The sequence below is a fragment of the Porites lutea genome, chromosome 2, assembly GCF_958299795.1.
Source record: "Porites lutea chromosome 2, jaPorLute2.1, whole genome shotgun sequence".
Classification (NCBI taxonomy): domain Eukaryota; kingdom Metazoa; phylum Cnidaria; class Anthozoa; order Scleractinia; family Poritidae; genus Porites; species Porites lutea.
Genome location: NC_133202.1, coordinates 12,793,838 through 12,809,225, shown reverse-complemented (window position 1 = coordinate 12,809,225; position 15,388 = coordinate 12,793,838). Strand labels below are relative to the sequence as shown.

The 15,388-nt window shown below is 38.8% G+C and overlaps 2 protein-coding genes across 3 annotated transcripts in view; both read left to right on the top strand.

Moving 5' to 3' along the window:
• The window catches only part of LOC140925649 (sodium/potassium/calcium exchanger 5-like), a 16,126-nt gene extending 11,445 nt beyond the window's left edge, over window positions 1-4,681 (top strand). The window contains exons 7-11 of the mRNA XM_073375561.1: window positions 67-170; window positions 1,224-1,324; window positions 2,127-2,446; window positions 3,114-3,458; window positions 4,191-4,681. Of these exons, the coding sequence (XP_073231662.1) occupies window positions 67-170; window positions 1,224-1,324; window positions 2,127-2,446; window positions 3,114-3,458; window positions 4,191-4,516 (1,196 nt within the window). The 3' untranslated portion in view covers window positions 4,517-4,681. The remainder of the gene's footprint in view (window positions 1-66; window positions 171-1,223; window positions 1,325-2,126; window positions 2,447-3,113; window positions 3,459-4,190) is intronic.
• Window positions 4,682-8,373: 3,692 nt separating this feature from the next.
• Window positions 8,374-15,270, top strand: LOC140926647 (contactin-associated protein 1-like). 2 transcript variants are annotated; one of them, XM_073376367.1, is made up of 4 exons: window positions 8,374-8,482; window positions 11,811-12,073; window positions 13,339-13,453; window positions 14,590-15,270. In XM_073376367.1, the coding sequence occupies exons 1-4, from the start codon at window positions 8,392-8,394 to the stop codon at window positions 15,201-15,203; spliced, it is 1,083 nt and encodes a 360-aa protein (XP_073232468.1). In that variant the 5' UTR covers window positions 8,374-8,391; the 3' UTR covers window positions 15,204-15,270. The 2 variants fall into 2 exon arrangements, with proteins under 2 accessions (XP_073232468.1, XP_073232467.1); XM_073376366.1 differs by having other exon boundaries at window positions 14,587-15,270.
• The last annotated feature ends 118 nt before the right edge of the window (window positions 15,271-15,388 follow it).

The following is a 15,388-nucleotide window of genomic DNA, read 5'->3' as shown; positions in this document are numbered from 1 at the left end:
TTTTTGCAAGTGTGACTCTACACCTTAGAAAACATTTAATAACAAATTTCTGCTTTCTAATCATAGGTGTCTTCATCACAGAAGGGGACATTGGGATCGGCACCATATTAGGCTCAGCGGTATTCAATGTGCTGTTCGTAATTGGAGCATGTGGCCTAGGGGCTGGAACGGTAAGAACATGTCCAGGAGAGGATAACCACGTGATTTACAGCGTTTTCACGGATCGAGCTATTTCAATACTGACTCCGGTTCGATTGATTAACTATTGAAAGCCTAAGGAACTAATCAATTATGCAAGCCTTCTGATTGGCTGGGAAGGATCTTGCGTCAGTCTAAAAAAGGGCTCAGTCCGTGAATTCGAGTAGAATTTGAATCTTCTGCTCTTGTAAATATTTTCTATACAGGATTTAATTCACAAATAACCGTAAACACCGCCTGCTTCGACCAGCTTTTGCTAACTGCGGGGCATATCCAAGAAATACTTCTTATTTTCTAATTTTCTATTAAAATAGAAATTAAAAATGAAAATAAAAATCAAATTCGCTGTGACATAAATCTTTGGAATCAGTAAGGTCATGCCAGGAGTCCGTGAGCAGAAGGGTATCCCGTCAACAGACCTCTTTAACTTGTACATTTTGTTTTCCCACACTAGACCGCGTGAGGGTGTTTATGTCATGCACGTGTGTATCCTTGCACGCTTTTTGAAATATCACGTGCTGTGAATGGAGAAAAGAAAACGAACAAGCTGCAGTTGTGTATTTTTAGATTAGGTTTCTAGGCAAGGTAGAGTGAACACTACAGAGAGGATTGCAATGTTAAAATGTATATCACTGCTTACTGGTTTACCAACAATAAATTGCTGATTTAAAACATTTAATGAGCCCATTCAGGAGCGAAGAGCAGACGAAGCTAAAGACTATTTTGTTCTTGCTGTTCCTATTTTAGGAGGGGAGGGGGTGGGGCCATTATGACGTCACATAGAAGCGTTAACAAAGCTGCATGTGCATCACGTTTTGTTACCTTCCTCCTTCAAACAAAACCGTTTGGTTCAACCCGAGATGTTCCAAAAAGAAAAGGCGTATTAGACTTTTAGGTGACATGCTTTCGAGAGTGCATGTCCCGAACGAGAAATAAATGATCATAATGTAGAGAAGAAGCAACTTCAAGTAAGCAATTTCGTCGTTAACCTTCTTCGTCTAACTTGTGTGATGTGTCCATGATAGGTTTTGTATTTAGCATGGTGGCCTCTCGTCAGAGACAATATGTTCTATCTCTTCAGTGTTGTCATTCTCATCTTGGTGCTCATAGATAGCATTGTAACCTGGTGAGTGTTTTATCTTCATGTAACATTAATTTTTAGTCCCTTTGGCTACTGAGGGTTGGCGCGGTGGTGAGGGCAGTCGCTTTCCGTCAACGTTGACCCGGTTCTATTTTGCCCTTGACACTTGTGTGAGATAAGTTTGTTGGCTCTCTACTCCGCTCGGAAACCTTTTTCTCTCTCTCTCTCTCTCTCTCTCTCTCTCTCTCTCTCTCTCTCTCTCTCTCTCTCTCTCTCTCTCTCTCTCTCTCTCTCTCTCTCTCTCTCTCTCTCTCTCTCTCTCTCTCTCTCTCTCTCTCTCTCTCTCTCTCTCTCTCCCAATACTCCTGTTTTTCACTCTCAAATAAGAACCAGCATTTGATTTGAATTGATTTGTAGTCTCTTCAGTTAACCACTTGACTGGCCCGCACAGCCAAGACTTAAATAAAGATGGGAGACAAGTGTCAATAAAGAGGATGCTTGTGACGTCAAGGCAGCTATATTGGTGAACCTCAGCCTCCTCGGGTTTTCCCTCGGAGAGGGGGGGGGGAAGCCCTGGGAACGAGGTTGTTGTTGTTGTTGTTGTTGTTGTTTTTTTTTTCTCAGCGACTGTCTCGTGACAAATTTGACTAGAAGCCCTATGCCAAAAAAGCTATTGTCCAAGGATTTGATATGATGTAATATGTACCCGCCAGAAACTAATTTCTTGTATTTTGGAGCAGGGAAATCATCTCGGTCAAAAATACGAGCATATTTTTTTTTTGAAATCATCAATGAACTTAATGAAATTTAGCCAAGCTTTTTTTTGTGATTTCTATTTATTTCACAGGCCTGAGGCATTGGCCATGTCGTGTTCCTATTCGATATATTTAATCATTATGTACTTCAATCCCCGAATTGAGGCCTGGCTTTATAAAATAACCAATACGAACAGTCCTGAGTTTAAATCCGATCTACACGCTTCAAATGGCATCAAAGCAAACAACAATGGATACCAAAAGATCGCTGATGAAGAACAGAGCCACAGAGAAGGAAAAGTGGAGAAACCACTTAGCACTATTGGACAGACAAACTCTGCAAAGGAGACGCCTGAAGAGAAAGGAGATGGAAAAAAGGAAGAGAAACAACAAGAAGAAAGGAAAGAGGACGGTGGGGAAAAACAACCACTAAAGGGTAAAGTTTATAATGTTTTTGGGAATCGGAAACGACCAGGCGTCCTTCCAAAACAGCAACAGGATTGAAGGTCTCTTTTTGGGGATAGCTTTGACGGTGGATTTTTTGTGCTTTTGATAGTTCGATTTTCGTGATAAGCGGCTCAAAATAGTGACATCATAAAGATCTCGTGTTTCAAAAGTTTTTCCTCAGAAATGCTTGCAATAATATGCAAGCAGACTTCAATTAGCGTCACAAAGTGTCCCCTTACACTTCGGGTCCATTTCAACATCACTTATAGCAAGAAATGCTGGCAATAACCGTCATAAAGTGTCTTCTTAACTAAAAAAAAAAAACAGTTATCCCAGTCATTACTTAAAACAACCGTAAATCAAACGATAAATATATATTGTTATGGGGTAGTTTGCGCGTGGACTTGGCGGGACACTTTGTGGCGTCAACACCGATGACCACACCACCGGGCTGCTGTGACGTGTCCACCTTGTTTTTAGTCTTTTTTCGATCTTTATTATTTACTTCTGTTTCTTCCCAAACGTGTAGTCTTCTTTCGTTATGGTTCCCCCGGATTTTTTTTGTAGTTTTTCCAATAAGACGACTATGGGCGCTCGGAGAAACTTAAATTCAACGCATTTTGTTTTTACAGGAGACGGTTTAAAACACCGGCCCGTCCCAGATCTCGCGCTAGGGACGCCATTTAATCCTCCGGAGGGGCTGGCGGCTAGATTTTGCTGGTTCCTTGGCCTTCCAATCAACATAGTATATTTTTTCACCATCCCAGATGTGAAGAAGGAATCTTGCCAGAAGTGGGTGGCCGTTTCTTTTATAGTTTGTATTGCTTGGATTGCAGTCTCGTCTTATACCCTCGTTTGGATGGTTACTATTATTGGATATACATTTGAGATCCCGGATGCAGTCATGGGTCTTACACTCGTCGCCTTTGGAAGCAGTGTACCAGATTGTTCGTCAAGTATGTTCATCGCACGAAAAGGTAAGCTGTGATATCATTCCAGTTGCAATTGACCATAAAACACACTACACTACAATGGCAACAAGACTTTCGCATAAATGTCACGTAGATCGCAGAACCCATCTCGAGAGAGTTAATTTACGTCCCACACGACCGTATCAGTAGAAGATAAAAACCTTCAGCCAGAACGCAAGACATGTGCAGTGTAGACGTTTGTTGGAGTGCGTGCCTTTTCTTAAGTTTGTTTCGCCACCATACAGGCGAAGGCTGGAGAGAAAGAGAAATATTTACCAAGGGAGCTGGCGAAAGGCGATGGGAGTGGGTGAAAGTAGTTTCTCTCGCCTTGCCCAATATCCGCTATCCTAAAATACATCATGACAACGCGTTAAACTGTAAAAAAATTGTAAGATATCTGGCCTCGCTTGAAAATATTTTGTTTCATAATGTTTTCAAACTGCACGCAAAACAAGCATCCACATTCATTTACCCATTACCCCCTCTCGGGGTTTTTATCTTTCTCCAATTGCAGCTATTGAATCTGGGAGAAAGCTGATTGAGAAATGATACGAATTTAGTCGAAATTCCCAATGATTAAAGCTGACTTTGTAACAGAGGTTCGTCAATTAATTGCGAACTACGTGGGGGATTGCAAAGGGAAGGGAAGGGACATAATTCTCCTCTTTTACCTTTTACCTCCATTGTGGAGCTTTCCCCAGTTCGAAAGTTCTGATTTTCTTTTTTGTTCTCTCTCAGGTGACGGCGACATGGCGGTGTCAAACACCGTGGGAAGTAACACATTTGATGTTCTTCTGTGTCTGGGTCTCCCATGGCTTATTAAGGCAGCGGCGTGGAATACACCTATTGAGATCAGCAGTCGTGGACTATTTGTGTCGTGTTTTTTCATCGTGGGATCTGTGGCTATTGCCTTTTTTGTTCTTTATTTGAACAACTGGGTCTTGAACCAAAAAGTTGGGTGTATCTTTATAGTTATCTATTTCATTTTTCTGGGGACATCAGTGTCCATGGAAATGTTCGTATTCGGCAGGTTTCGCCTGCCAATGTGCGGCATAGAAGTTTGAATTTTCTTCTTCGATAGTCATTTTCATTTTGTTCTCAAGGGTTGTATTTCTAGGCTTTGGAGCTGAAAACGTTTTGGTGAGCAAACCGATAAGATAAACTTTGCAATTCCGTGAGCAGGGGAAGTTGTGCCAACCTCTTTCCCGGGACGTTTCTCCTCTGTTTGGTTGGGCACATCAAGAAGTTCTGGGGAAGAGGTTAAGCCGCAATCTATCATTTTTAATTTATTCATGACCTTTATGCATAGTCGGTTGTAAAGCACACATTGGAAATAACGTTATACTAGTATTCGTGCGTTTTCGTGGCAGAACTGAAGAACTTGTGAATTGTTCGCATAACCTTTTCCCCCGGTGTGATTACGTCTGCCTATAGCTGAGGACACTAATGAAGTATTTAGTACAATTAGGTTGGTTAGGCATAGCGCTAGATTTGGTAAAAATTTCTCCTCACAACAAAAATTTTATTTAACCAAAACTGGGAGATTTATTTCCACTAACTGGCTGCTTTTTGTTTCAACAATTAGACGACAGACACGTTAAATTTTAATTTATGCAAGCTGCTGGCATAAAATAAGGGCATGACCTTTTGTGTTAAATTTTCATAGATGACCATTTCAACTGCATGATTGGATTCAAGCAGCTTTGTATGTGCGTCACAAGGTGCCATATTGTGTCACCTTAAGCCTAAGAACTTTATTTAGAACTGTTTGATTAGGGATTTTGTTTATACTTTGTACCAGGAAGACACTTTGTGACATATATATAATGTGTCAGGAATCTAACTGTGTCAAGTAGTGAATATGTATCGTAAGTGCCATCAGGGAACAAAGATTACCAACGAGGTTCACACATTTCTGTCATCCTTAATCGTCACCTTCCTGCTACTTTTCGATTTGGGCGTTTTCAAGTTCGTTTGTTTCAACGAGATCAACCCCTGAGGTGCCATAAATGTAATCGCTTTGCGCATTTCGCGCGTGAATGCGCTAATCTTGTGTTTTAATTGCAATAATTTAGGCCACATTAGTAAGGAATGTACGGACCCTCCAAGTAAGCCACGTAAGACATACTTTTCACGGTTAAGGTAACGTCTATTAACACGCGTGGTTTAGTAATTTAAAAGAGAACCTCAATTTTCATTATTGTGAGTCTTTCGAAATATATTTTGCTTCAGGAATCTTAATTTTCGGACCCCAACTTTTATCTGCCTCGTTTAATGAAGAATTAGGCTTTATTTATTTATTTATTTTCCGATTGTCACAGTCGCTTCTTTGATTACTGGGTTTACGGAAATTTCTGTACCATTAGAAATAGATCTATTAATATTGACCTTTAGTTGTTCGCCTGTATATTGGACTACTTTGTCCGTGTGCTGTTTCCGGTATCTATGACCAACAGTTATCCTCCAAGAATTTGTTTCGTAAAGAGTTTCACGAACATTTTGCCGATTTGAAATGATGGTAAAAGTAGTTCGCCAAACGGAAGGCGTTTTCATTTTCATTCAAGATTTAAACCAATGAGAGAGTTTGTTCTTGAAAGGAGAAAATCGATGTTTACATATGTTGTTGATGAAGATTTTGAGTTCTTTGGTCTGATCTTGTCCTTTCAGTTCATAAAAGAGTTAAAAATGAACTTTTTGTTTTGTTAAAGAAAAAAAGGATCGTGTTTTATCTATAAGGAGAAAGTTAAAAAATGTATATAAAATGACGTCGTGTGATTTGTAATTTGATCGTTTCAGAACAATTTAGTAAGGGTATCTGTTTTTGCGTTTCTATTTTGTAAAAGAAAAAAAAAAGAAAAAAAAAAAGAAAAAAAACATGTTCCTCGTACATTGCTGAATAATATAAGTACTTGCGAAATTTTAAGAACACTCGAGAAGTACGAGAAGCACTTGCCTGCGGCTCGTGCTCATCTAGCAATTCTCTAGCTCGTGTTCTTAAAAATTCTCGCGTGCTTATATAACTCAAAAATGCACTCGACCCGTTTTTGATTTCTTTAACAAACGGTTTAACAACACGAAAATCAGTAGCAAAATAGCAAGATACTAAAGACTGATTTTTAAATCAAAAGGGCTGATTCTGAAAAGCTTCAACTTGTTGTATTTCTTTACTTATTTAATTATAATTTATACTTATTTTTGGTTAACTTTGTAGTCGAAAAAAAAATCAGTTAGTGGTCTTGATAAAGAAAATAATTGTAAACTAAAAAAGTTGGTTCTAAAAATACATGTATAACAGGTTTAAAAGACGAAAACACTTTCATGTATATAGTTTCAAGTAGCGATATAAATGAATTCAGCACACATTGAGTATAAATAGCGGTAGCTAAATAGTACTTATTCTTTTTTACCTCAGCATCAGCTATCTTGAATTATTCGAATAAACTTCATTTTCAAGCACCAATAGTTCATGCAGTTGCTTTGAGTTGCTTTAAAAGGCCATTTGCACTAAGAGGCATGTGACATCGTTTTTATGAAAATGAAAGTTATATGATTTTGCCCTCGAAAACGATTAATGGGTCATATCTTAAACAAAATAATACTGATTTGGTTTTTCAAACCCGCACCATTTTCTTAAAATGAATAAGTTCGTAAATGGTCACGTGACCAAAATGTGATTTTTGAAATTATGAATTACCTCTTTCTGAACACAAATTTTGCACTTAAGGCTTCAAGGAAAATGTTGAAAAGATGATGTGATAACGTTTACAGCACATCTGAGCGTAACTATGAAACGTTGAACAAGATATAAGCAAGAAGTAGTTTTGGCCGCCATGTTGGAGGGCAAGAGCATGCCCTCCAACATGGCGGACAATACAAATCATACTACTTTGCTGAAAAATCAAAGTGCCGTAAGATATCTCCCTAAAATGCGTTTCCTCTCAAATTTCGGGTGTAAGATAATTTTTGTGTGCTCTGTCAATTTTTGGCATCAGCAAGATTCCAACTCATTGTTTAAAGGAAGCATTGGCCACGTGACCTCTCAGTGCAAGTGGCCTATTGTAATTACTTTGTGACAGCTGTTATTCACTTTGGTTCTCTTCCATAAACGCTTTTCTCGGTACCAGTCATCTCCCCCGAGTCTCACTCTAACAGTAAATCCAAATTGGTTTCCCTGTGAAATCGCGCCAGGCCTTTCGAGCATTATAGCTTGAGCGTTGGAGGCTATGAGATTCAGTATGGTTTGCTTAAAACTCCGCATCGGATGTTTCTTTATCAGAATTAACTGACGTGCATGAATTGATATGTAAACAGCTGTGTAAACAATAGATTGTTGGACGTTTCTCGCGTCGGAATATTACTAACAGGGCAATAGCGAACGAGGAACATTCAAGCACGAGAAAGCTAGGTGACAATGAAAAATGGGAACAAAACCTAACTTGAACTCTAGCCCTATCCAGTAACTTTATTACCCGTTCTCTGTTTTGCTCTTATTTTTGCAAATCCTGTTGACTGTTCTACTTGATACTAACATCCCGTATGGCCATCGCGTTTACCCGTTGTAAATTTATATTACTGTTTTTACGGCTCAAAAACAATAAAAATCCTTACAGGTGAATGCGACTGTTATACGCGAAAACTGCAAAGGATGTCACTAAATCGAGGAACAGGGTTAACGCGCACAGGCAACAGGAGAATGAAAATGGATTAACAAAACAGGGAATTGGAAATGAAGTTACTGACAGGCCCAGGGTTCCAGGTTTTGTTCCTTGTTTCATTTTCCCGTTTCCCGATTTCCGTTTCCCGTTTTAGTAACATCCATATCTGCAAATGGATCCACCCTTAATTATGTTTATTTAATGATTTATCTGTTGATTGTACCGGATGAATTTTCGCCTAATATATCAGTGAAAAGCAAGTTGGTAGCAATTTGGTCTCCAGTATGGCAGGTCGTTGTTTTTCTTTGTTAGTGCTTTTGCTGACTTGTGTGCTTTGGGGAGCTTGGCTGAAACACACTGCAACTGCTCTTGAAGGTAAGAAAACAAACTTTAGTTATTTAACTTGCTTAAAAAAAGAGTCTGTCGAAGTAAACTGTTCAGTGTAATCCGACTTGTAAATAGCCATTAAGAATAATGCTTGCACTTCAGTAACCTTTGTTAAAAAAAAATGTGTGTTACTCAATCGTCTAGATTCTTCATATGAAAAAGAGGCCTTAAAATCATCTTGTTTCGTTTTTTCACCAAGAAAAAAACTGTCAGTTAGACTGTGAGGCCTTTAACTGACCGCCTAGAAAAACACAAACCTGACAAAATTTAAGGCTTTGCATTTACTGTGCAACATTATAATGTGAAGCAACTCTTCAAGTCTTTTCTTGTCCAAACGGAGGTGCTTTTAGTCCTCCGAAACTAATTCTAACTGATGCTGCATTATATGCATGAATTAAACCCTTCATCGCATCGTTTTTCTACCTGGTGGGCTCATAATGGGGTGAGACGGTCTTTTAAGATATACCCTCTCAAACTAAACCGCTCAAAAGTACCCTTCCTTTACTGACAGTTGAAGATTTACATGTATACTACCAAAAAAAATGTATAAAGCTGGTTTGACGTAATTTAAAATCCTCAGTTTAGTGTCGAAGACGAACAAACCATCTCACGTCCAAGTCGAGATGGAGTGCGTTCCATTCATAATCCAGATAGCTACGTTGTAAAACCAGATGTTAAAAGCACGTCAGGTAACAATTTGTTCGTTCAGGTTTTTTTACCGCGGGGGATGACGAAATGAGAGTGTGAGGAAGGACCGAATGAGTATTTGAAAACATATTTGGCCTCTTGTTTCCGGACCACGGAATTTTGTCATATTCTAGAAGATTTACCCTAGCTAGTGCAAAGTTTACGGAACATAATGGAACTAAGAGGAAAAGTGGGGTGATCATAAAGAAGTTCCTCTGGTGAAAATTTGGCGTAGTGAAAGATTGCGTCATGAAATTTTGTGTTGCTTTCTTGCTAAACTAACTTCCCTCTAAATTTGAAGTCAATCGAACGAATTCCCTCTGACTTAAATTAAAGCATGTTCAACTTGAGTCATCCTCTTTTAGTCTCACGATTTGAAGGACAGCTAAACTCTAACTCCGGTGAATCATGAACTGGTAGTATCTCAAACCCAAACTCATATGACTGAGTGTTCTGCATTGAGGCGACTTTTATTTTAATTTAAATGACTTTTATCTTATTTTTAACAGTTAAAGTTACTTTTAACAGTTAAAAGCATTTTTAATGACTTGTCCAAATAGCGCCATAAATCGATCGGAAATTATTCCTGATCAGCTCTTTTTTTTTTTTAAATATAGATGTATCATCTTAATATATGTTAATGACCAGTCGTGTTAGTAATATCCTCGGAACACGGAAGAGTTCACTTTATTTAAACTAAAAACAGGTATCCCATTTATTTGAGAAGAAGCAAATCGAAGATATGACAGTTTCCTAGTTACTTGATATTCTCTTTCTAAGAATAATATATCCATCTCAAGTATATCACTCAAAACATTTTTTTAGTTATTTTTAAGGCTACCCATCAGTTTCCTAGGTAATAAAGGCAACACAGGGAGATATACCAAGGGCTTTAAGACCACTTCACCGCTTCACAAACAATACATGAACAGCTGCATTGCCGTCCGTCCTTCCATAAACCTTTTCAAGAACTTGAAATGGCGACTCCAGCCTCCTTAGTCTCACAGCTTTTAACCCCGGCATTTCAAAAACAATATAGTTTCAGCAAATTTAACGTAGCTTAAGAGAGGTAGAGGGACAGAAACTTTTTAAAAAAAAAAGAACGCGGTCTACATTTTAAAAGCGGGTATTGGTATAATTGACGCCGTGACGATATTCACTTTTGACATGTCATTTGTTGACCGCCCATGCAGCAGGTGAAAATGTTAACTCACGTTCAGAGTAGCACGATCCATGCGCCCTTTTGGAAAGCTGCCATGCAACCTTCCCAGTTTTCGTTAATTATGAGCTTAATTAATAATGAACGAAAACTAAGAAGAGTGGCAGCTCCGAAACTTACAAATCCGACTTTTAAGCTGGTATACTATCGCCATTTAAATTTCCTGCCTTGGAAAAGCGTTCTTGGCGAAAAATTTTTTTCATAATGTCTAGAGTAAATTGCATTTTGTTAGAGTTACCGGTGAATGATATTTATGTGCATTAAGTACAAACATAATCAAAATAGCGTTTAACTTTTCTGGGCAAAGGATCTTAAGTTGTCCTCTACACGAATAAGTTAGCAATTGTTTGGAGGCAACTTGAAAACAGCAATGTAACGCCTTAATGTATAGAAGTTTTATTTCAAGGCGAACGAGAGCTCGCAAATAAAGTTCATTTTACCTTTTGCTCGAGAATTTAGATGCCGCGCTAGTCTGTCTGCGTAGCTGGCGGTTTTGAACGATGGTAGTGGGGGGGGGGGGGGGGGGGGGGCGGTGGGAGAGAGAAGGCAGTAAGAATTCTCACGCTCCCCTCAAAATCGGATGAACGCGCAGAATGAGTTCGATTAGAAATCACAAATTAGTAATGAATTCAGACCAAAATTGCTGACGACGCGAAGTTCAATTGCCACTTTATTACAGCCATTTTGAAATCGCAGAATTCAGTCAGTACCGATATTTTATTGATCTAGAGGCCGATTAGTTGAAAAGAGGAAACAAAAAGGCTTTTACATTTCATTTTGTAGTTGAAAAAGAAATGAACCTATATAAAGCGAAAATAGAGCGATTTTAAACAGAAATGACGTGATTTAGAACATGAATGACGCGATTCAGAACAGTGTAATTCGTGAATAAATCACATTGCTGAGAGCCAATCCGATTTCAGGGATCATCAGTGATTTCAAAATGGATATAATAAATAGAGGATATTACATGGCCGCGCAGAGATACGAAAGTTTTAAAATCTCTCTTCGAGTGGTGAATAATATCGCGAAAGAGTGAAATAGGTTTCAACTTGAAAAGAGAAATTTCGTATCTCCAAGCGACCATGTAATGTAAATCTATATATTATATAAACATCAATGAAATACCAAACCATTTCACTCAAATAGCTTTTTGCTGTGAAAGGCCCGATTTATTATGTAGCCATAGCAACGGTAATCTTTTCACATGTGAAGACAACATATTATTTTCACGTGTGAAGAGATTCGTGTTTCGCGCCAAAGCTCACCTGCTATTTCATTGCTGTTTATATAATTAATTCGTTAATACAACTGTCCTGTGTTCTGCAAAACAAACCAATGAACAGCGTTTCTACGATACGGTAGGTCAAACTCTCTTTACGTTATTACCATTAGCTTTTTTTGTCTTAGGTGATTGCGGGCAAAACAATCGACGCATCACATTTCTGACACCAGCCAGAGGGTTTTATCTTCAAGGACATGTGATTTCAAATCATTCTGTGGAACTAAACCTAGACTGCCAAAACCAATGCGCCTTTGCGAGGGAATGTGTTTCATATAATATTGGTCCAATGATAAACAACAAGATGACCTGTGAACTCAGTAATTCAGATCACTTGCAGCACCCAAAAGATATCAAACCAAGAAAAGACTGGATCTACAGAGGCACACAGGTAACATCAACATGCATCGACACGTGATCATGTCTTACGAAATGCCCTAAATGGTGATAATGGATGACTACAGTTATCACGGTGGTCGGTTGCTAGGGCTTTTCCTCCCAATGCTTCTCAAAACTGAGAGTATTAGACCATAGACAGAAGTAGAATGCATCGAATGTGACGAAACTTGGCAGGGAAGTAGTTTGATAAATTATCTGTTTATTCGTTCTTCTTTCATCCCATGTGACTTCTGTTGTGACGTCATAAATGATGTCCAAATTTGGCATCCGAACAAAAATTCAGGAAAGAAATGGTAAAAATTTAATTTTAGTTTTCTGTATAGAATTCTATGATTTCTAGTGAAAACCCCATCTCAATCGGATAAAAAGGAGTAAAGTTACAGCTAATTAAAGAAATTCAAATTTCCCCCAAATGACCATATATGGTCAAAATTAGGGGTATTTTAAACGCGAGAACATTGAATGTATTGGAACAGGAGCAAGGGTAAAGTTACTTAAAATCAAAATTGTAGTTTTTTCTACTTAGGGTAGTGGTGCTATGACACGTTTTTCGTCTCGAAATACCTCATTTTGACGTCACAATGACGTATTTCGTGACGTAAACGCGTCATAGCAGCACATAAGTAAAAAAAAAGTAAGTAGAAAAAACTACAATTTTGATTTTATGCAACTTTTTCCTTGCTCCTGTTACAATACATTCATTGTTCTCGCGTTTAAAATCCCCCTAATTTTGACCATATATGGTCATGTGGGGGGAAATTTGATTTCCTTTACTAGCTGTAACTTTACGCCATTTTATCCGATTGAGGTGGGGTTTTCACTATACATATTCTTTTTGTGTAGCAAAAATGTCTGTAATGTTTTGAACACTGCTTTGCAAGTTTTTAATGTTGTTACTAAAAATAGGCGTCACTTATGACGTCATACTTTCAAGAAACGTCAAAATACCTTTACAATGGTAAAAATTTTAAGAAAATTTTTCTCTAATTAAGATGTTTTAATGTCTTGCTTCATTTGGAATATAAAATACTGCTCTGTGAGCCAAAAATTGAATTTACGAAGTTGCGGGAGGAAAAGCCCTAGCAACCGACCATCGTGTATCGTATTTTAAGACTTAAAAGTCATCTTAAGTCGCTTTAAATCGTATAAGATTTGAGAAATTTTCCTAGAGCAGCTTTCACTTAGTTTTATCTTAGACAAATTCTGAGAACAGTACACATCAGAGTTTTCTAAGAAAAATACGTCTCCTCCTTTCAGAATCTTTGCGCTGCTAAGCCCTGCCTAAACAATGGCACCTGTTTCATGGGGTACACAAAGAAAAGATTCGTTTGTTTTTGCCCAGCTGGCTGCAGCGGAGAAAAATGCGAGAAAGGTAAAGAGAATTTTGATGTCAAGTATGTCAGTACATCGTACAGTGGCTGTTCACAGTTGATAGGATCGCGACACCCGATATTACCGGAGAAAGTTTGATTACCTTTTTAGTGTCTTTAACGGGTATTCTCCTTTTGCACATCTCCCATAATACACCTTGTTACCCCCCCCCCCCCCCCCCCCCCACCACAAAAAAAAAAATTGGCATAACCTTCTTCATCTATTTTCCTGGGTATTACAGTCATCCCAAGAGAATTGAAGACAATGCTTAAGCAAAATGTTTAGGGGCAAACAAGGTGTATCTATCATCATGGGAGATGTGCAAACGGCGAAGTGGGAGGCAACAGAAATAATGATGATGACTTTTTTACCAAAAATGCATTAATATTTATAAACATTATATCAGATATCAGATCGGTCCTGGTATCTCCATCGCTTGTGAAATTTCTTGCTGAGAAGGGTATTACGTTTACGATCATCAGAACTAAATTAAAGAAGGACAAAGGCATTTTCCGACATAATGTGCGAATTATCATCAAACCTATACATTGAGGTTTATCACTTTCTTTATAATCTCTTTGCGGCAAGTTCAAGTCTTATTCAAATATTCTAACTGTTTCCTTTTTTCTGTAACATATCTTAATAACTTAATAACTTGTGTATATCACTCAGTTTCCTTTGTAATATCTTTAGCTTTTAAATCAGCATTACGCCTAACAGTTAACAACTCTTACACCAAGCACCTGGCATCTTGAAAACACCCGCGCCTTAGTAAAATAGCTTTAAGTCTGCGAAAAAAAGGTCATTGATGACCGAGATAACACTCGGAGGAGGGAAGCTCGTCGTCTCACTTTGGAGTGTAAATTGCAGATTTTGGCCTCACTTAGAGTGTGTGGGATGGAAGGTCACTGTATTTGCCCATTTTGGAATCGCCTAATACTGTGCACAAAGCAATTTTAAAAAAATGCCCTGGCACTGATCGCAAAGAAATCTCCCTTAGGGGTCAGTTTAAGCTTGAGCCACACCTAGATTAGTCTCTCTCTTTGAATTTGCTGACGCGCATCCCCGTCACTTTTAAGTGGGAGTCCCCTCAAGGGTAACGAATAAAAATATTAATTTTGAACCTTCTCTCAGTAGTTGCATCATGCAGTTATTTAAAGAAGAGTGACCCTACGGCAAAAAGTGGATATTACATCATTGATCCAGATGGCAAGGGAGGTCAGGCAGCATTCTCAGTGTACTGCGACATGACTGACAAGAATGGTGTTGGCGTGACAGTCATCAGTCACGATAGTGAGAGTAGAACACTTGTGAGAGGATATGACCCCTTAGGGAACTACTCACGTGACATTCATTACACAGGAGCGAGTCTGTCTCAGTTGGCCAGTCTTACGAGCGTCTCCTCACACTGTGAGCAGTTTATCAAGTATGAGTGTTATCATTCGATGATGTTCAGGTACGGCGGATTTGCTTGGTGGGTTTCACGTAATTCTACTAAGATGACGTACTGGGGAGGAGCATTATCTGGCAGTGGTAAGTGCGCATGCGGGATGAACAACTCATGTGCAGACTCTAGGTTTGGCTGTAACTGTGATAAGAATGACCACGTATGGCGTGAAGACAGCGGTCTGCTCACTGAAAAGACAAAGCTTCCAGTAATACAGCTCAGGTTTGGTGATACTGGTGATACGAAACTTCGCGAGAAGGGTTACCACACTCTGGGGAAATTTAAGTGCTACGGCACAGCATAAGCATCTTGGCATCACACAGACAAGCTTATGGGTTAACTGCAGCTTACTTGAGCGTAATTAAGGGAAACATCGAGGATAATGTCCTCAGTTAGTAAGATATCTGCATTATGCAGATTCTTGACTGTGAGGATGCACAGGAAGTCCTACCTCTCCGTTCGCGCATATATTATCTTGTTTCGCGGATT